Source organism: Pollicipes pollicipes, unplaced genomic scaffold (genome assembly GCF_011947565.3).
Source record: "Pollicipes pollicipes isolate AB1234 unplaced genomic scaffold, Ppol_2.1 Scaffold_6052;HRSCAF=7182_pilon_pilon_pilon, whole genome shotgun sequence".
Lineage (NCBI taxonomy): Eukaryota > Metazoa > Arthropoda > Thecostraca > Pollicipedomorpha > Pollicipedidae > Pollicipes > Pollicipes pollicipes.
Window position 1 is genome coordinate 12615139 of NW_023596805.1, and position 20675 is coordinate 12635813.

General features: G+C 48.8%; 2 protein-coding genes across 2 annotated transcripts in view; both read left to right on the plus strand.

Annotated features, from left to right (window-relative positions):
- LOC119104799 (uncharacterized) overlaps nt 1-13849 on the plus strand; it is a 99398-nt gene extending 85549 nt beyond the window's left edge. Inside the window, exons 7-13 of the mRNA XM_037228520.1 lie at nt 255-432; nt 665-849; nt 4182-4364; nt 4880-4999; nt 5060-5192; nt 5244-5309; nt 13679-13849. Of these exons, the coding sequence (XP_037084415.1) occupies nt 255-432; nt 665-849; nt 4182-4364; nt 4880-4999; nt 5060-5192; nt 5244-5309; nt 13679-13849 (1036 nt within the window). The remainder of the gene's footprint in view (nt 1-254; nt 433-664; nt 850-4181; nt 4365-4879; nt 5000-5059; nt 5193-5243; nt 5310-13678) is intronic.
- A 25-nt stretch (nt 13850-13874) lies between these two features.
- LOC119104800 (murinoglobulin-1) overlaps nt 13875-20675 on the plus strand; it is a 132249-nt gene continuing 125448 nt past the window's right edge. Inside the window, exons 1-3 of the mRNA XM_037228521.1 lie at nt 13875-14004; nt 19536-19720; nt 20131-20246. Of these exons, the coding sequence (XP_037084416.1) occupies nt 13937-14004; nt 19536-19720; nt 20131-20246 (369 nt within the window). The 5' untranslated portion in view covers nt 13875-13936. The remainder of the gene's footprint in view (nt 14005-19535; nt 19721-20130; nt 20247-20675) is intronic.

Genomic DNA, 20675 nt, shown 5'->3' on the forward strand with positions numbered 1-20675 from the left:
CCTATTTCGGCCTATCCCCTAAGGTCATGACGGCACCTGTTTCAGCATGTTCCCTGAGGCCATCCCGGCGTCCGTTACAGCCTGTCCCCTGAGACCATGCCGGCGCCTATTTCAGCCTGTCCCCTAAGGTCATGACGGAACCTGTTTCAGCCTGTCCCATGAGGTCATGCTAGCGCATTTTTCAGCATGCCCCTGAGGTCATGACGGAACCTGTTTCAGCCTGTCCCCTGAGGTCATGTCGGCGCCTGTTTCAGCCTGTCGTCGCTGCCGCCCATGTTCGCCAGGGAGCACACTCGCTCCTTCATCTGGAGAAAGCCAAGGCTGCCACGGGGGGCCTCTCTGGACAAACTCACCACTGTCTGTCTGAAGCAGTCGATGCGCGTCGTCAAGACGATACGCGTCCGCTTGCACGACGTGCTGCCCCTGCTGGAGGTCAGTGACCTGATCGCTGACTGAGCTCCGACATCACTCGAAAGAAGCCACATCCGGCGATCCCACGTCCAGTCTAGCAGAAAATACACCCTGTTGTGTTTGTCGTAAAGGCTGTGCATGACAGCCATAAGCCTTCTCGCTTTAGCCCGTTTTGCAGCCCTTCCCCCCCCCCCCCCCCATGTTTCCTCGCGTGCTGATGATCCCTGTGACCCGGCCTGCCCGTCCCCAACAGGTGGAGGGCCTCAATGTACACATCGTGCACTTGGTACGTGACCCGCGAGGTATCCTCAACTCGATCCTGCGCCAGAGAAGACAATGGCCTGAGAGACGGCGAGACCCGGAGTACACCTGCGCCGATATGCGGGACGACATTCGATCGTGGCGTGACGTCACAAGCTCACGCCTCAGCGTCGTCAGGTCGGTGTCCAGTGGGCATGCGCTCACGGGATGACATCTGATCGTAGCGTGACGTCACAAGCTCACGCCTCAGCGTTGTCTGGTCGGTAATCAGCCGGCCTAAGTTCGCTGGCGTCGAGTCGACTACAACGAAGGATCGCATCGCTCTGGGCTGACTCATGCGCCGGACAGATCCGCTGATCGCGACTCATGGGCCGGGCAGAACCCCGGCTTTGTGTCAGCCATAATGCCTTGTCTATGAAAGATAACTGCATTCCGCAATCCATTTCAGTGGAGTTGTTTTGGTGACAGCGATTTAAAAGCGTCTATGTGCTGTAAAACTTGAGTAAAACGTATGATTTGACGGTGGGACAATGTGATATATGGTGTTTTCCTTTCTTCGCTGTCCAGTCTCTGTGAACAGGCATCGACGGTGGTAATCAGGCGCCTGCAGGCTTGGAGGCAACCAGGGTATAAACAGTTATTAGTATCTGTATTAGTTATGTTCATATGCATCGCATCGATGATTCAGAACAATAGTGTGTTTGATATCCGATTCCGTGTGGGGTCGATTCAGCTCTGGACTCAGGCAAATCTATTGATTCGATAACCGACTCTGACTTTGCCCGGGGCGATATACAGGTGCGACCTCTAGAACTAGACCCGCTGACCGCTATCATCAATAATCGAGGCGCGATGGGCCAAGCTCTTGGGACCGTTGCTGTCATAGATGAACTTTTCACCATTTTCTGGTGCATAGACTACCCTCTCCGTTGTCTTTTGTGCTGCATGACATTTAACAGTCGATGCGCCCTAAAACCCCCGGTTGTCTTTTGTATCAGATGGGAACATGTAAACACTGAGCAAGTCGTACAATTATCATCACTTTGCACCCCCACACAATGCAGCACTTCAGAGAAAACAATTATCGGATGACCACGACACACAAATCGAGCGCAAGTCATTGGGCCTCGAATATCCTGCAAGTGAGTCCACCCAGCATGGTATGGTATATATGGTGCGGTATATGGAGTGGTATATGGTATGGCATGGTATGGTATATGGTATGGCAAGTGCTGTTAAAGACCTTGGCATAGGTGCATTTTTTAAGTGCTTTTCCGTCCTTGATAGAAATTTCTGATTATGATTGCTCATCATTGAGACTAAAAAGCAGGCTGTCATTGTTTGGCGTCTATCGATTGTACTAGCGTTTTGAAATTACATGTTTCATTTTCAAAGGTACATAAATACAGCATACAAGTGAAGAATATATGATTGCATGTTACAGTTAAGTATAACAATTAGGTTTGATCAAGTAAAGTTCAGTCGCTAAATTGTATAGAGTCTAAATCATGTGGCTGACATATTTTAGGACCAGAAGAACTCGAGCGGCAGAACACGTGCTGAATAATAAAATATACCATCTGCGGATGGTATCGATCGTTCCTTTATGAGGTGAAGGGTGACTGAGGAATTGGTTTGTTTGTTTAGTTCCGGTGACGAAGTTTTGATTGTGACGGCCGCCAGAACATAAAGCTTTTTGCTATTTGATGACGACGTTATGAGGGTAGTGGTTCTGGTGAGGTCGTCTCGGTTGATGTCCCGGCTGTGTTATTTTCACACGTGTTCTTTTGAAGCACCTTCGGCCAAGTGCATCATCAGCCGCCTTGAAAGTGTGATGGTAGTGACACCAACGTAGTTTGATTGCTTTAGGAGCCTGCAATATCCTGTCACAACGAAATTGGTTAACGACGTTGGCTCGTTTCAAGCGGTCAGAGTTGGCTGTGAGGCTACTTTTCATGATGAGCTCGGTTACCTTTCTGCTTTTGAAGTAGAAGGTGAGCGTTATCTTGTCGTCTTGGTTGACTGGTTTGACGTTTTCAGATATTATTTTATTGAGGATTCGCTCGTCTGTCTTATAACTATCAGACATTTGATCCTGATAGAACGGCTTCATTGGACCTGGTTTATGTTTGATGGCGTCAGTTTTCGTCCAATATCGTGACATGAAGCTGCTGGTCTCATGGCCGATGACACTGTTGGAGAAGCCATTATTTTCTAGGACTTGTGTGATGCGCTGCAGTTCACGGTGTAGTTGCGCCAAATCACGGCGGAGTTTAAAGGCTCTTCGGAAGAAGGACCGCTGTACTCTGATCTTGTACCGGTCGGGGCTTTCGCTTTCGGCACTGAGGTATCGTCCAGCAACTGTTGTTTTTTGTGCACTGTCATCGCGAATCGTCGATAGTCAGCAGTGATGTCTATGTCTAAAAATGAAATGCGGTTATTGGTGCTTCGTTCGTAGGTGAATTAGAGAACTGAGCTTGTTCCACTGCATGTTTTGTTCGATCAGTCGGCTTTCTTCACTGGCAGCTGCTAAAATGCCATCGACATATCGTGCGTAAAGTGCGGCACGGAGGGATGCATTTTCAAGGACTGTTTTCCACATGGCATAAGTAGGTTTTGGCAAAAAGCGGCCCCAAAGAGACCCCATGGCTACTCCATTCTTTTGTTGGTAGACTTTGCCGTCTGGTGCACGAAATGCTGTCTCTGTGGTAATATATATATATATATATATATATATATATATATATATATATATATATATATATATGGTGTATCCCGCCGAGCTACGTGAAATTCCTGTGTGTCGGTTCCCACTTCTTCGTAAAGTTATTCTGAATGCCCCCGTAGATACATTTGCCTACAGTGATACCAGGCCTCCATATTTGACCGCTGGTGGTCGCTGATATTGGCCCCGGCTGGTCGCAACAAAAATGTCTTTGGTTCAAACTTACCCAAGGCCGTCCCCTGTTTGGTGGTTTTGCCAATGCCCATACCTTCCAGAAAAATGCCATTTTGTAGGAAAGAAAATAGTCTGACACCGACAGCATTTTTCTTACGAGCTCAATTTTTCTGGACCGCCTACACCTATTCACGAAGCCCTGCCACGGGTCGTAACGCGCCCTGCTCTTCACGCTGACAACATGGAAACCGAAACACGGACCGTGGCGGATCTCAATCCGCGACTTGTTATTTATTGTCAGAGAGTGTACCGTGGTGCTGTGGCGTCAGCTGAGCTCGCTGGTTGATACGCTGCCGACGCTCTGTCCTGTAGCAGGAGCGAAGATGGAGTCTCATGATATGTATAACGGCCCAGGTCTGCCCTGCCATGCAACGTGCCGGCCCAGGTCTGCATTGCCATGCGACGTGCCGGTCCATGTCTGTTGTGTCGTATGACGTAACAGACCTTGTCTGTTGTGCCTGTCATGTGACGTTTAGGCCGTCTCTGCTGGTGTTACGAGACCAGCATGGCAGGCTGGGCTGTCGCGAGAGCGTGATCTATGCTGCCGCAGGTATGAGGATGTAGCTGCCCATCCACTGAAAGAGGCCCGTCGATTGTTTGCCAACATGAACGTGCCGCTACCCCCGGACGTCCTCAAGTTTATTGAGAGTCACACTAAAACCTCCGCCAAGCAAAAGAGCAGCATAACCAAGCGATCAGACAAGAAGGATCGGAAGGATAGTGAGAGAACAAAGTAAGATTCTATGATATTTAAAATAATGTTAACTATCTATGGTGTTGAGGATACCCATGCAATTTTAAGAGAGCAGGACGTTACTTGTGAGCAGTGCTGGGAATTTAACACCTGCAATGTTCTCACCCGCTTTGCATCGGGATGGACGCCACATTGGTGCGTAGAATTTTGTTGGGTCAACTTGTGCAATTTTGCTCCCGGCTTTACTCCGAGCATGTACCTTGCTGCTACATCTCTCACGACCAGGGGACTGCGTTGAACACAGCTCTGCTTTGACACGAAAGACGCGCTAGGGTTGCATTTGCAGGTAGTGCAAGATATGCAAGATATACCCGTCCAATTACTCAACGGAAATCCGAAGTTATACGCCTCCTACGGGACGGAGGGCGCCGTACTTCGCCACACCTCCCACTGGGCTGCACGACCCTTGAGCTCTCACGTTCAGATAGGTGTGTTATGAGATAGTGCAGCAGGCACTTCTGCTGAAACGATAGTGACATCCACTTTCCCTCCAGGTACAGCAGCAAACAAGCCCATGCACCAGAGAGGCACGCAAACGCCATCCGCACCCGGCGGAACGTCGCCATCCAGCGGCAGCCAACCCCACTTGAACTCTTTCGCCGGGACGCCTGGCGGCGCCACCGCCGCACCGCGGCCGCTGAGCGGCCGCGGCGCCGCGGCGCCGCGGCTCCCAGACTGCGCCGCATCACTCTCGACGAGTACAACAAGATGCAGGCGACGCGCCGCCGCCACACGCCGCTGACCAGCCGCTACTACGGCACGTTCCGCAGCGCCCAGTTCGACGAGCTGCACTGGACGCGCGAGCTGGCCGCCGCCGACCGGCGCGCCGCCGAACGGGCCTGCGGTGACGTGCTGCAGGCGCTCGGCTACCCGCTGCGCTACCCCGGCGAAACGGAGGGCGAGGACGAGGCAGAGCGTCGCGAAGTAACGGGGCCGGGGCCGGCGTCAGAGAGCCGCGGACGGGGCACACAACCAAAAGATGAGTCGTAGAAAATTGCAGACAGATCTCGTGCTGTTGTGACGGAGCATGGAGCACGCGCCCTAAGCCCACAATCAGCATCATCATGGAGGATAGAGTAATGAGCGATGGGTGGAGCCCGGAGCAAGACGTAGAACTCTGTCGGCTTGATACCATGGACGGGAGCAAGCGTACCCGCCAAAACGTGGTGGTGTCGACCAATTGGCTGAAAAGTCGGCGCCGGCGGTCCGGCCAATTAACCGAAGAGACGGCGCCGCCGGTTTGGCCAAGTGGCCGAGGAGACGGCGCCGGCGATTTGGCCAATTGGCCGAAGAGTCGGCGCCGGCGGTCTGACGGAGTGCTTGAGCCGTCAGTGGAGCTCACTGGGTGAGAGACGCGCCGCTTCCGGTGAAGAGTCTCCAGTTGAATGAGCTGGTGTGATGATGTGAATCTTGCCGACACTCTGGGAGTCTGTGGACGTTCAGCGCGCTGCCCGAAAGGAGTGTGATGCTTGGTAGGGCGATCTATAATTGAGTAGACTCAGAGGGTGAACCAGGACCCGTGCCAAGGCCGGAGAGTGCGCCATTAAGGAGTGTATGTGGAGGCAGTTTGTCTGATATGCCACTCAAATGACGGCAGGACTTGGTCCCGTCATCGTTGTCATCAAATATCTCAAGTCGAACATTTTGCTACCGGTACCGCCTTGGAGCGACACATTAGCCACATACGTGACGGGTGTCACTGCGAGACTCTGCTTGGCATCAGTTCTTCAGGGGGAAAGGGCCCTAAAAATGTTTAACCACACGGGCTGACTACAGGGCCGCCCCTACCGCTAAGCTGGTGGGCAGGTCATATCGGGACAAACCTATATTCGTAAGAAAGTGATCAAACCAAAGAGCACCGTGTCAGCGAAATGTTGGCGTGTGCGAGTGAGATGCGAGCAGCATTACCGCCGTGATGGCTGCTGGAATCAAGGGGGGGGGGGGAGGCAGTAGGTGGTGGGGAAGAGGAGACAATTCAAGGAGGAGAGCATATACTTGCCCACCCCCCATGTGAGGCCTTTTCCTACACTAAAGGCCTTCCAGTTTGCCGCAGGGAAGCAAAATTCCAATCAGGGAAGACCCCATAACTGAGCTGGAGAATACTGAATCGGGCTCAGAAAAAAAACGTTTGTGTTACCAGGAGGTCCATTTTCTAGATCATGAGGTTACACTTGCGAATAAGGCAGCTAATGTCTCCAAGCAGACGGTCAAATGTTGTACTAAGAAAGCCCATTTGCTCGCTAGGGCTTTATAGCCTGGGGCAAAATAGGCGCCTACTAGTTTATACCCCGTTATAAACTAGAAGGCGCGTAGTTTGGTTTAGGAGGCTAACTTTATTTTCAAGGGAGTCCTATTTTGGAACAGTAGACCCTTTTACATATCAGATGGTCCCGGTTCCAGATCTGGATGCCTGTCTTGGGACATTGACCCCCTTGGCCAGATTTGGAAGCCCGTTTCGTGATACATAATTATCCTATTTTGGGTAATGATGTCCATCTGTGCAACGGGAGGCCGTCGTCTGTAACGGGATGCTTTGTTTTAGGTAAGCCGACCCTCTACTGGATATGATTAGAAGGACATCATTCTGGCTGTTTTAACCTTGTGCGTCTGTTGACTTGATCGTTCCACGTGCCGCAATTTGGTAAGGGGAGCACACCCTCGCTGCTCCCCGTCCATGAATACGATACCCGGCAGGAGGCCTCATTGTGAGAAGGCCGCCTGGAAAATCCTTCCACCATCTCAAAACCCGTGGCGCCGTCCCTGCCTGGAATGTCTGCGTGGTCACCGTTAAGAGAGCCTGCTGCACTTAAAAAACTCATTTCACCAAAGAGCGCGAACGATCCTAACGGGCGTGCTCCCCTTTAGAAAGGTGGCAAACCAAAGCATACCAGCCAGCTGTAGCGAAATGAGGGTGCTGACTTGGAGATAGGAGACTACGGAGCTGCTGTCAGTATACGTAATCAGACCCGTTTTCGGGGTGACAGACTATCTGCGGAGTTGCCAGTACATGGCCACTCAGCAGGGCCTGGCTGCCAGTACCTGGCCACTCAGCAGGGCCTGGCTGCCAGTACACGGGCACTCAGCAGGGCCTGGCTGCCAGTACATGGCCACTCAGCAGGGCCTTGCTGCCAGTACACGGGCACTCAACAGGGCCCGGCTGCCAGTACATGACCACTCAGCAGGGCCTGGCTGCCAGTACATGGCCACTCAGTACGGCCTGGCTGCCAGTACGCGGCCACTCAGCAGGGCCTGGCTGTCAGTACATGGCCACTCAGTACGGCCTGGCTGCCAGTACACTGCCAGTCATCGGGGCCTTGTCAGCAGTACACGATCACCCAGTGGGGCCTCGCTGTCGTGCACGGCCACTCATATGGGCTTCGCTGTACTGCATTCCATGTGTTGCTATCTATATTTGTTACGGTGCGTAGGTCGGAGACCACGGGATGGATTATGCACTATTGATCCGCACGATAACCTCTGTAAATTATATGCAAGCGTTCCGCCGTGTGTGTGTATGGAGGGGGACGGGGAGGGGAGGGGGTGGCTGCGTAACGGAAGGAAATGATAGCAGTCATGAATGGCGGCTTGGCTATGTCACTGCCCCGCACTCTGGACACTGGAATAGGCGGGAAATGCCGCCGCGGATAAAGTCGACCGTCTGTAGGCCTACCCATACCAGCCGATGTACACTTTAATTAATCAGTCCTGTCCATGTAGTCTAACTCAGTGTACGCAAGATAGACATCTTTTCAATGCTTGCATGACCGATCAACCACATTTTTAGTGGGTAGTTTTTGTTGCGCATGTCGGTAGATCCGGTCATAAGTGCCCCTCACACATGCGAACATTAAGTCTCGCGTCATTCACCGCTGACCGTGTGCTGGTCTTGTTCCTGTAGCCAGTGCACCCGCGAAACCGCAGAGAAAAGACGGCACGCGTGGAGACGCGGGCCGGGGAAGCCCCTGCTGTGACGACGGCCCGTGGGCACCTTCCGTATGCGGAGAGCGTTCCCAGGTTGGATTGGGTCGAAGTGTTTTCTGTTGTTCTCACAATGACTGTGAACGTGTGGGGATGTACCATTTGCACGCCATGCGTGGGGTATGGTTCGCTGTTCGCGTCATACTGCGGTGTTTTAAGTGTCCGGACATCGCAGTTGGGTGCAATTGGTTGTGCAATGCAATGTGTGGGTGCGCACCCCCTGGCGGCCATCTTGGGGTACCATAGGCGGCTTTCGCACTGTGCCCTGCTGCACTCTGGCCGTTGAGTACGTTTGGGTGCAATCTGTCTCTTCAAGCGTACCTCGTCGATCACCCTCTACTGCTGTTCAAGGTCTCGTTAAGGCACAGCGTGGCACACTGTACAAGTCGGCGTTGTGTGCGGCAGTGGTTTTGGAAACCATGTATTTGCCTGGAACGTTGCCCACAGCTGAGATAATTGTCTGTAAGCTGTCTGATAACCTGTAGCGTCTCCTGCACGCGGGTCATAGCGTTTCTACGGTTGGTGTTGAATCGTTCTGCAGCCATGCACCTCAAATCACGGTGGGTGGATGGGATGGAAGCGGAGCCTTATCCTGTCGCGGTCGCCATGACGTTGAGTTCCGTCTTCGCCGACCTTCATGCCAACTGCCGACAACGTTTTTTGTTTGGAGGGGAAATCACACCCGTCCCTTGCCGTGAGCTGTTGAGCACAACGAGACGGTGTGCAGAGGAAGCCAAATGAGAATACAATACTTCAATGGCCAAGTGTTTCTAACGTGCGTTGCAAGGTAAATGTATGAAGAATAATCCAGTTTTTCTGTACACATTTGGGCATTTAGGAAATGGTGCTGTGTTCCGCGCGTCTAGCGAAAGATAGAGGATGGCAGGTTGGGCAGGAAATATTCATATGACAGGAAACACAGTTGTGTTTGGTTACGATCCAAATGCTAACGTTTTTAAGACGAGGTATTTTGAAGAAGGGCCTGTTTTCCTTGCTGGCCGGTAACGCGCCCTTCACTGACTACATCCTGCTCCATGTCATTACCAGGACTTTGCGCATCACATTGCAGTAGGGCCTTGAGAACACCATCCAAAACATTTCTCACACGTATGCATTCCAGCGTGTCACAGCATCAAATAAAAATGGCGAAAACTTGCTGACAAAAGCAATCCCTCATTTTCCCTTAGAATATTTGTAATATTTGTATACGCTTCAATTCTCTAGGAAGAATATTTGTAAGTTGTTCAGTGCGTCAGCGAGGAACATTATTTACATAGATAAGATGGTAGTATTGGCCTGATTCCGCGGAGAAAAACCAGGAGAATGGAAATATAGTTCGGTTGCTATTTCGGCAACATGTCTTTATCGATAAAGGCATGTGGCAGAAATATCATCCCAACTATATCTCCATTCTCCTGGTTCTTCTCCGGGTAATCAGGCTAATACTACTGTCTTAGCTATCAGAAAATGTTTGGTTTTTATAACGCACTGAATTTCACTGACATTTTGTTTTCAGCGGTGTTTCGCATTTAGAATTATATTGAATTGATTTCTGATAGCTCTGGCTTTAGTTGACAATTTAAACTGCTTTAGATTTTTTAGTGGCAGAAAAGACTCTTCTTTCACTCCTGAGTGGGTGGCTGAGTTCGGCATTGGGAGCTCAAGCCCCTGGAATTATGTAAAGTGACGATCCTGGTAGCCTACGTTATCGGAGCTTATGTTGGTAGCTTATGCTGTTGTTCGCTCGTTCCATTTCGCTCACATCCACTCACGAAAAACGACGATTATCGGGGCACCGGACTGCTCCCCTCACATTCATTTACGCATGACTACGCTCTTGGTTATTGACGGATTGCACAACACAAGTGTTGTTGGGGTCTCAGTTTTTGATAGCTCCTTTTGCAATTGCAAGCCGGATCTTAGTTCTTCCTGGATATATCGACTTACTGCGAGGCCTCAGCTGGCTATTTTTGGTTCCCTCCCCGCAGCTCAGTGCTGGAAACTGTCTTTTCGTAGATCTCCAGTTTCATTCTAACGCAATCCATTGGATCTTTGGTGCCAGAAGCAGAAACCTTGAGCTGGTTTGCGGTATCCAAAGACAAGGAATAGAGGAGCCAGACAATGGTCTATGTGTCGGAATTTCAATCCGAAACTTAACAATTTGTTGTGGAAATCATTTCCGTTGGTATTCAACACGCGCACGGTAAGGGTAGGGAAAATATGTTTCTCGCACCGATTTTTTCCGGACTGACCTTTTAGCGCCAGTCCGGTAAAATAAAGCTAGAAGACTAGCTACTAAAGGGCCATAAGCTAAAGGAGTTTATTTTTTATGCACTCTATTTCATTATAAAAATGAGGTTAAAAGCAGTGGCAAATTTTCCCGCAATTAACATTTGAAGTCATAACGTCTGGTAACAGATCTGAAATATCGATGGCAAAGCACGATGAGAATATATCGTCGCGTGGCCTTCTTTTCTATAGTGATGGTAGTTTGCCTCATTACATAACGGCTTAAACCTAATTGAGAAGATCCTTTCGGGCCGCTCATGCCAATTTATGTCAAAGCCATACTAGAACACCAAGTTAACTTAAGTTAGAACTATTATTGGGAGGTATGGCTAAACATACATCCTGCACATAAAACGTATGCAGGATGTGTGTACAAGCGCGACGCCGATCTCTCACTGTTGTTATGAAACAGGTGACATGCATTCCATAATTTACTGGGAACCTAATTAAAGAGGGCGTGCCAGTTGCATGTCTTTCTCATTTATAGCTAGTTCGGACGCGCCCGATTTAGGGAGTACTGAGTTTCCTTTAAAGTCTTCTGAAACGACCCAACTTGCTATTTGAGGTAGCGACTATGCCGATGGGCCATTTGCTCACCACTATAAAAGCAGTGGTTTTCATCTGCTCTGCTTTTTCGTGTGTGGGTCGCGTTATGGCTGCAAAACAAGAATCGGCCGAAATGATTATGCAGTAAATGATATGAGAGCTTAAAGCATAGATAGGACAGTAGTATTAGCCTTTTCCTCAGAGAAAAACCAGAAGAATGGAAATATAGTTGGGTTGATATTTCGGCAACATGCCTTTATCGAAAAAATAGCAGAAGTGAATTCACTTCGAGTGAACACAAAGTATGGAAACAATAGCAGAAGTGAATTCACTTCCTCTATTGTTTCGATGAAGGCATGTTGCCCAAATATCTACCCAACTATCTTTCCATTCTCCTGGTTTTTATCCGAGGAAAACTGTTAATACTACTGCCCTATTTATGTGAATAACGTTCCTCGCTAATGCACTTTACAACTCACGCTATAGAGAGCTTAAAACATTCCATTCAATGAGCAGCAGTTACAAATATGAGATGCTTTTCATACGAAGTGAACAAAACGTCATTCTATAACGCTTCCTTCTGATTTCTGATTTCTTTCTCATGATTTCTCACCTGATGCCGTGTACCATAGTGACCCTTTGAAAGTTAGTAAAGCTCATTTTACATTGCATTTCCAGAGGTTAGGTTCCCGCCGCTCGCGTTCATACGCTCTAAATCGATCGGGTTTGTACAGCGTCGAAATGTGTCTGGTGTCATGGGTCACGATGAGTACACATGATGCATCTTACCATGATCTTTGACCATGAGATTTATTAGTTCTAAGTATGACAAATGTGGATATCATGGGCATCGATATGATTCTCTTTTTGTGATTTTCATAAAGGAAACAAATATATATATATATATATATATATATATATATATATATATATATATATATATATATACATGCATATATATATATACATATATATCTATATATACATACATATATATATATATATATATATATATATATATATATATATATATATATATATATATATATATATATATATATATATATATATATTCTGTGCTCCGTTTCTGTGCCTTCGCCTTTAAAAGCCAGCTTTTCAATTGTATGAAAGCAGAGATCCTTGGCATTGATATGATCTCTTTTCGTGGCATTCATTAAGTCAAGTAATAAATGCCACGATATCACGTTTCTGTGAACACGATCTTTGACTTAAGACAAAACAAGAGTTGGTCTTTCCTGTGTGGGTAAAACGAACACCCTGAACATGCATATGATTCACATTTTGTGATATCTAAAGCGAAACAAGTAAATACCGGATTGGTGCATTTTTGTGGCGTTAACCACTGACCTGCAAATTTTGCGTTTCGATTTGTGACGTAAGCGAACGTTCTAAGCATCGACGTGATGCCTGTTTCGGGGTATTTATGAACTAAACAAATAAATACCAGGGTGCCGTGTTTTATATGACCTTGACGTTTCATCCTGAAAGTAAGTTTTTCTACAGGTATGACGAAAACAGACATGATGTCAATCAATGTGGCATGACTTTCGTTTCATTTCCTAATAAAACGAATGCATGCCAGGGTAGCGCTTTTGTTATGACCTTGGCTTTTGACCTTGAGAGAGTTCGTTGTTGCCAAGTGTGATGAAAGCAGATATCACGGGCACCACTCTAAAGACCCCTTTTGTTCTATTTAATAAGTAAACGGATAAATGCCATGGCACCACGTTTTTGTGACTCAAACTTTCACTACAATAGTAATACAGTAGTAGGACACCAAGACAATTATCTTTATAAGTGAGGGTTGTCTAAGTGATAACTGATAATTGTCTTCGTGTTTTAACGCTTTAATTTTGAGAAGAGGCTGCAAGAGTTGCAAGCCAATTGCAGATTTTCTTTTTTATATATGACCAATTCGCAATGCCAACTGCGACCAGTAGCATAATCGATGCCGCAGGGAATGTTTCACTGCCGATACTTACCTAACTACTTGCGTATTGAAAATGGTCATGGTGTCGATTGCCCCGGTGTCCGCCGTTCCCACCAGGGTGAGAGGCAGGCGAAGCCATGTAGCATCAACAGCTGAGTACGTCGTAAAGCCCCAATGAAACACACGGAGAGGTAATGGTGTGCAATCGCTTCCAAACTTTCTTGAATTTCGCGATCACGAACAATTTCCGAGCAGCCTACGGCACAGTGAACACCCCACCCCACCATGCACCTGAGAACACCCTCTCCAAATGAAGCACAGGTCGAGTGAAGGCCGAGCTGCTGACACACTACCCCTGCAGCTGACCAAGACAAAGCTGGCTTCGAAGCTACGTGGATTTTAGATGCAAATCATGACCTTGGCTGACTGCCGTAAACCAAATCAGATGGGCTCCCTGCACCCCCGGCAGCCCCATGAGAGACCGACCGCACGGGCGCACCCAGCGCCGCGGAAACCGGCGTGCCCGCAGGAGGACGAGGCGCGGACCCGTGTGCCAGGCGGCAACGGCTCTGGCATCCTGGTGGCAACAGGACTGTCAGTGAAAACAGGCGCCGCTCCATGCAGTCCGGACGTGTCCTTGAGCCGCGACCGGGCGACGGTGGCGCCCTCACCTACGCTCAGGCTTCCGCAACGTAACTAGCCGGTTTTGGAGAGCCGCTGGCTGTGTTCATAGGTACGGGGTGCATGTTGGGTTAGTGGTCAGCCAAACGGCTTCCTCGGGGCCGGTATGACGCTGTGGGTGGTGCTGCTGTTGACATGGGTGGCGGTGGCGGGCGCACTGAAGGCGCCTGAAAGGTAAGTCGATGCTGCAGACTGCTGAATGTGAAGTGCTGATGTGAATGAAAAGATGCACGCAAAATGTAGGCAACTAAGCATCGTAGTTGAGGAGAGAGGAAAGGAGAGGAGAGGAGAGAAGAGCAGAGGATAGGAGAGGAGAGGAGAGGAGAGGAGGAGTGACGCATAAATATTACCCGGAAAAGGCATATTTGCGCTGGGAAAATAACCGAGCAGAGGAGTGAATAACAGAAAGATTGCACGTGACATCGCAACATTGTGCACCTGACTGTTAGCAAACGTTTACTGTTAATTGATTCAGCACCAAGTATCACCATTGTCCGCCCTTTTTACGGCAGTTGCACCAGACGTAGCACACTAAAACATGGTGTGTTTTAGTCTTGTTCTGCTAGTGCAGCTCGTGCATCAGAGGAAGCGCACTGTAACGCTGTTCCTTAACCGCCTGATGTCACTGCTGGTACAACGGAAGTAGCAAAATACTGCATCGTTGACAAGAGACTGCTGTGCCTTCTGGTGCATCTGAAGCAAAGCACTATTACACCGTCTGCAAAGGACTGATGCAACTACTGGTATCTCAGAAGCAGCACACTTTTGAACTGTTGGCTTGGGACTGAGGTGTCTTCTGCTACACCAGAGGCAGCACACCTGAACACTCTGTAATGGACCTAAGTGACTGCTAGTACATCAGAAGCGGCACACTATTATACCGGTGGCACGTACTGATGTGCCTTCTGGTACATCAGAAGCAGCATACTACTACACTGCTGGCATGCTACTGAAGTGACTGTTAGTACATCAGAAGCAACCCACATAGCACCGTCTGCAAAGGACTGATGTGACTAATGGCACATCAGAGGCGGCACGCTATTACGCCATTGACAAAGAAGTCGTGTGACGGCTGGTATGTTAGACCACCCCACGCTATGCCGGCACCGGCACTTTCAAAACAGCATGATCGCTGGCATGACAGACGCAAAAATTATTCGTAAACGTGTGCTTGTTCTGATTCTGTAAAGCGAACAGATATATCCCCAAAATATAACTATATTCTCAACGCAACTAAAATGACGCTTCTGCACCAGCACCATGTTCGTGGTGGTAGCGTTATGGACTTGAGCATCAACTTGATCAAGAGCACACACCTTTCAAATCAAGATCAGACTCAAACAGACACGGGCATGTATCGCCACCAGCCTCGTAAAAGTCTTCTCCCGCGTTTTCCATTCCCTGCAGGGAGCAAGGTGCGAGGTGCCCGATTCCTGGAGCATGCGCTTTTAACGGGCTCACGCATGCGCGGAACCACCAGCACTGCAAGCACGTGCTGCGGGTGGCGTTGTCCGGCGTCGGCACGCCGCCGCGCACCATGGGTGATACATTTCTACGTGCTCGAATGTGGTGGTCTTCAAAATGCCTTATGCTTGACTTATGGCCGATTCAGGCATACGGAAATATAACAGCCTAACTAAAATAATGACTGCGAGAAGGGTCCGAAATTGGTGGAAAACGTTTGTCACATCTTTCTTCCTTTTTAGCTCCAACGCGTTTTCTTGTTTGTTTTCTTTTCGTGAGGTGATTTTGCCTTTACCACACTACCGCATCGTTTTGAGCGACATCCGCGTGCACGGTCGGTGTGGGGTCGCACCAAGGTCGCTGTGGGGTCACACCAAGGTCGCTGTGGGGTCGCACGCGCTGGGATGAGTGCGAGCTCCAAGATCGCCGGCACCTAACCGCCGGTTACCTGTTGTGCACTTTTCCTCCCAGATAGAGGTTTTCACGGGCTGTATTTGCTCCTCCAATCCACCGATTACCCGTGGAGTCTTGGCTGCACCTGCAGCCAAGGTCTCCAATCAGTCTTAACCACCTGTTACCACGTCACCGTCTTCCCGTTCCCCGCACATTTTTTGTATATTTCTATTGTTTTTGGATACAAAAATGAAAGCTATTAAAAGACTGCGTGTTTTTACTTGCGATTTTTTCCTGGGCCATTCAAATCACACGTGAATGCGGTCATGATGATTCAAACAAACTCAGCAATACGTTGATACAGCCATAAGCCATACTCAGCCGTACGTGTGTTGCCTTTTTGTTCAAAACACACCCATTATTATGAAAAAAACACAAAATGCACACATACAACACACTCATTTTGTTGCAAAGGTAAAGTTTCAAAGGCCCCAAACTCAAAGCGCTCACAGGAACACACCCAAACACAGCCAGTGACTTGGGACATTCCTCAAAACAGCCATGTCCGTAATGTCGCAAAATATCTTCCCGATCCACGGCGTCACTCAATCCATACGGGTGCCCGTGGGTTTACCCAAACCGTAACCCTACCCAAACGTGCGCACCCCGTCGCCTCACGGAGCCGGTGGCTTTGCCAAACCTATACTCAACCCATGACTACCCAACCCGTGATTCAACCCGCCCACGACTCTGCCCAACCGCACGCAACCTGTGACTTCATCTATCCCATACCCAGCCCATGACTCTGCTCAACCTGTTAACTAACCCAACCATGCCAAACCTTGGCGTCTAAATCCGCAACCAAGCCAACCCAGCCTCGTGACTGAACCCAATCTGTGACTGTACGGAAGCCGTACCAACACCGCGCCAGTTTCTAGTGGCTATCGAGAGTTGTTGGCTGAATGTAATAAACATGTAGACAGCTCTGAGTTCAATGGTTTAAGAACTGAAGTTGATTAATTTCTGCGTAATGTGCGGGATAAATTCTGATGTCTCACGCAACATATTTGTCTTACGAGCATAGCGAAGTAGTCAGCATGCAAATGCCAAAATGAAATTCGCGTTTTCACCCAATTTACCCCGACCCCACCCCCCCTCCCACAGGTGTGAGGAAACAGCACCCGGCCAGTGGAGTATGTTGACTCCCCCTGGGATCTTCCACTTTCAGGCGATGTACGAGAAAAAGAAACATACCGTGCTTAAGGTCTTGTCAAGTCATGAAGAACGCACACCATGGTTTTGGCCTCAGGTGAAATGCTAGGTCACCAGCAGCCACGAAAGGTCTGACACGGTCGTTCAGATAGATGCCGTTAAAATATATGGTAACGCATCGAGACGGATATTGAACGCCCAAAAAAGGCGTTGAGACTGCGGAGAGTCCATTCTAACCATTTCTGTTTCACCACCTGGACCAGGTCAGATCAGGTCACCGTTCAAAATTGCCGTACCAGTAAGCTACAAGAGCGATACTTACCTCACAATGTGCTTCTAAGTTCATTTTATTAGGCGCAGCTATGGGATAAAGTATTCCTGACAAATATGTTTTTCTATTCTATTACTTAATTCTAAGGTTACCTAGAGGTTTTCTGGTGTAAACTTAAGTGAATTTATAAAGCATCCGAATAAAAGCATTGCAGGCACTAACTGAGCTTAAGTCACCAGTGTAAGGCCTTTCTGTTGTCAGAAATAGTGCATCATGCATGTAGAGGCGCTCAAGATCACTTAGCTTTTGTCTACATCATACATAGTCCCTCTAACGCTTCGTGAAAGGGTTGTAATAAACTGAAAATAGGCACGCTGGTACACAAATTTAGACATCATCAGCTTCACGAACACGATAAGGAAGTGGTTACACGCGTTGTACTCGTTTATCTAGCCTCTCCGGCACTGGTAACATAGTTCAAAGACTTTGGATGACCTCACATGCCCCTGTATGTTCTCATATGATCTTTGTGACCTCATCATGCAGTAAAATGATATCAGAACATGTTTTCAATGAAGTATTCGAATTCTGTATTCGAAATTACGCTTTACAACTGCCTGTTTTGAGCTCACCATGTGTTTTGCAGAAGTTAGCCATAGAAATAGGTCATGACCTGGGTCAAGGTTATGTGCTCTGTGGTCATATAATATTTTTTTAGTTAGTTCTCCTATTTACACAAAAACGCAAACAGTAGTAACAGCCTTATTCCTCGGAGAACAAAAAACAGGCAAATGGAGATATAGATGGATTGCTATTTCGCTTAGGTCTGGCATTTCTGCAAACTCTGGCTAGAAATATAGCCATGTTTACGGGAAAATGACAACACAGGAAAAACGGCAAAACCGAATTTCATGCCTTTACGATTCTGTAAAGGCATTGTGTGCCGTTACTGTAGTAATTTCAGGGCATAAAAACAACAAAATGTTTTTTAGGGTTTTTTAAAAATTCAATGACACTGGTCATACATAGCAATGCTCTGCGTTTTCCTCACGTCGGTCAGGTAAAGTCATATGTGCGTTGCAACCATCTAAGACTCCAGCAGGTCCAGGTCCAGGTCGTTTAAGCATTTCGTTAAGGAGATTGCACCGATTTAAGCCCGCCGCCCCAGGCACCTGACGGAGCACATGACGTCTGGCGTTCAGGGCGTACTTCTTCTCCGGGTGTGGGAGTGACAAAAAGAGATGGAAAGAGTCCATGTTTTCAGATAAATGTGCTCAATGCTTAGCCGCAGGGTTAATGCTAAGCTTCCACGTGAAATCTCAGCTTGTTGCAGTGCTCCTGCCCTACCCCTGGCCTCGCCCAGCCCCTATCCCTGTTCCTCTATGCGTCAACGCCCCTTCACATCCTCTGCCCCTGCCCCGGTCTCTGGCTCTTCTGTCCTTCATCTGCCCTCGTTGTTACAGTCATGCCGGTACCGACGGACACATCGAATTCAATCGCACTTTGGAGTATTGCGTGACCGTTGGCGTCTCGGCCTCGATCTGTTGTGCTGCAAGCTGCCATGGACCACACACGGCAGTGTGATTTTGTATTGAGGCGCCATAGTACAAGGCCGAGGATGTTGTGCGCTTTCGGCAACATCATTTGATGATCATACCATCTGAGGAGTTCGCGATAACATCGCATAACATTCGGAATAGCTTGAGCATGCTGTTTAGACTGCCACCAGCGCCAGCCTAAGCAGTGCATCTGCGGCTTATCCTGCTGTACACTCTTGCCAATGTAATCAATCCAGTCTGGCCGCTTGCGCTCCGATCTAGAGGGCGACTGTCACCGATGCAGCGAACCGTGCGGAAAATCCCGCCTTTCGGGCGATGAAGTGCCGGTTGCTATGCAGACGGTGCTTCCAGCGTGTAAACACTGACAGACAAATCTGAATTGAGGTTTAACAGGGAGCTGTTTGAACTCTGCAAGCTGAGGACAGCACGTCGGTGCGGTAAAGATGATGGTGACCAGCGCTGGAAAAGGAGCCGTAGTCTAAAGGAAATCATATAGTCCGTGAGTCGCGATCATTCAAGCAATCTGGTTCCTAGAACGCCTTGTCCCTCTCGTTACAGCTTTGTAAAGGATCTTAGGAATGCGAGCAAAGAGATGCCACCGACATCGCTGTTTACCGAACGACAGAAAAAAATGCTGCATCTGTCGTTCATCTGGCATGGCGCTAAGGTGATTTATCCAGACGTTTTATCTGTCCCAAGCCTCCGCCGGCCGGACTGTGATGCAGGACCTCTCGGACATCTGGCTGTGATGCAGCACATCCCAGACATTCAGTGCGTCTGACCCGTGATGTCATTCCCTTCAACAGCGGCTTCCTCTTCACATCGCCCAAGTTGCTGCAAGCGGGCACCAGCGAACGCGTCTGCGTCACGCTGTTCAACCTGCCCGGGCCGGGGCGGAACGTGACCCTCAGTCTCTCGAACGAGCCCGGGACACAACCCCTGACGCTTTATAGCTTCACAATAGTGGAGCTGATACCAGACACGGTGGACGGTGAGATTCAGAAGGCCACAAACTGCGGGTATATGCATAGGGCCCACCAGAGAACATCTTGATTAACCTGGCATTGGCAACGCGCGTAGGACAACGCTGCATCGTTACAAGGCTGTCGTGCTAAATATTTGCTATTATGTTTGCCAGCGACAGTTCAGCATCGCAGACTCTTGGAAACACAATATTCTGCATTGCTCTGCTACGATTGCCCGTTGTCGGAGCCCGCCTGATTACCTTACCCCTGTGTGTGTGTCTAGACTGTCTCTTTCTACTGCCACCCTGAGTAACTGTTGCTATTGTATCATTACCATCCTGATTGCCTGTTATCAACTGACACTGACGATCTGATTGGTTTAGTTGCCGTCGGCCATTCTTATTGGCTGTCACACGGACTCCGCTGTTCTCCTCAGCTGATGGCGATCACTGTTTTGACCTGGACATGCCGCGCTCGGTGCCCCTTTTCCGGGGTTACCTGGATCTCCGCATTGCCAACGCTGCCGGACTCCGCCTCTCAGACGGCTCCAAGGTTCGTATTCTAGATAAATGTCAATAACACGCTAGTATATTTTGGCAATCAGCACAAGGGCGTCATCTTTGCCAGCATTGCTGTTCCGGCCATGGCATGCCACGTCCCTGAGTTCATAACGGTTTTATTTTGGTCACGTGAAAACCCTATGAATAAAAAAGAAAAGTGCATGCCTCATGACCCATACGAAAATAACAATGAAGTTGTCACGCCCCTCATCCCTGATAGCACGCCTGTTAACAGATATTTTGGCAATGGCTGGTCACAGCATCGTTCGTTTTCAGCAATGTCACAGCGATCCTGTTCAGCTCTGTCGGGTGATTTCAAGCCAGTTGCTTGAAGCAGGCTTACCATTTGTATCACATTTCATTGATTGTATCACAAGTCGCTTATGTTTTACAACATCGTACGTGTATCGCTGTCGTTGCG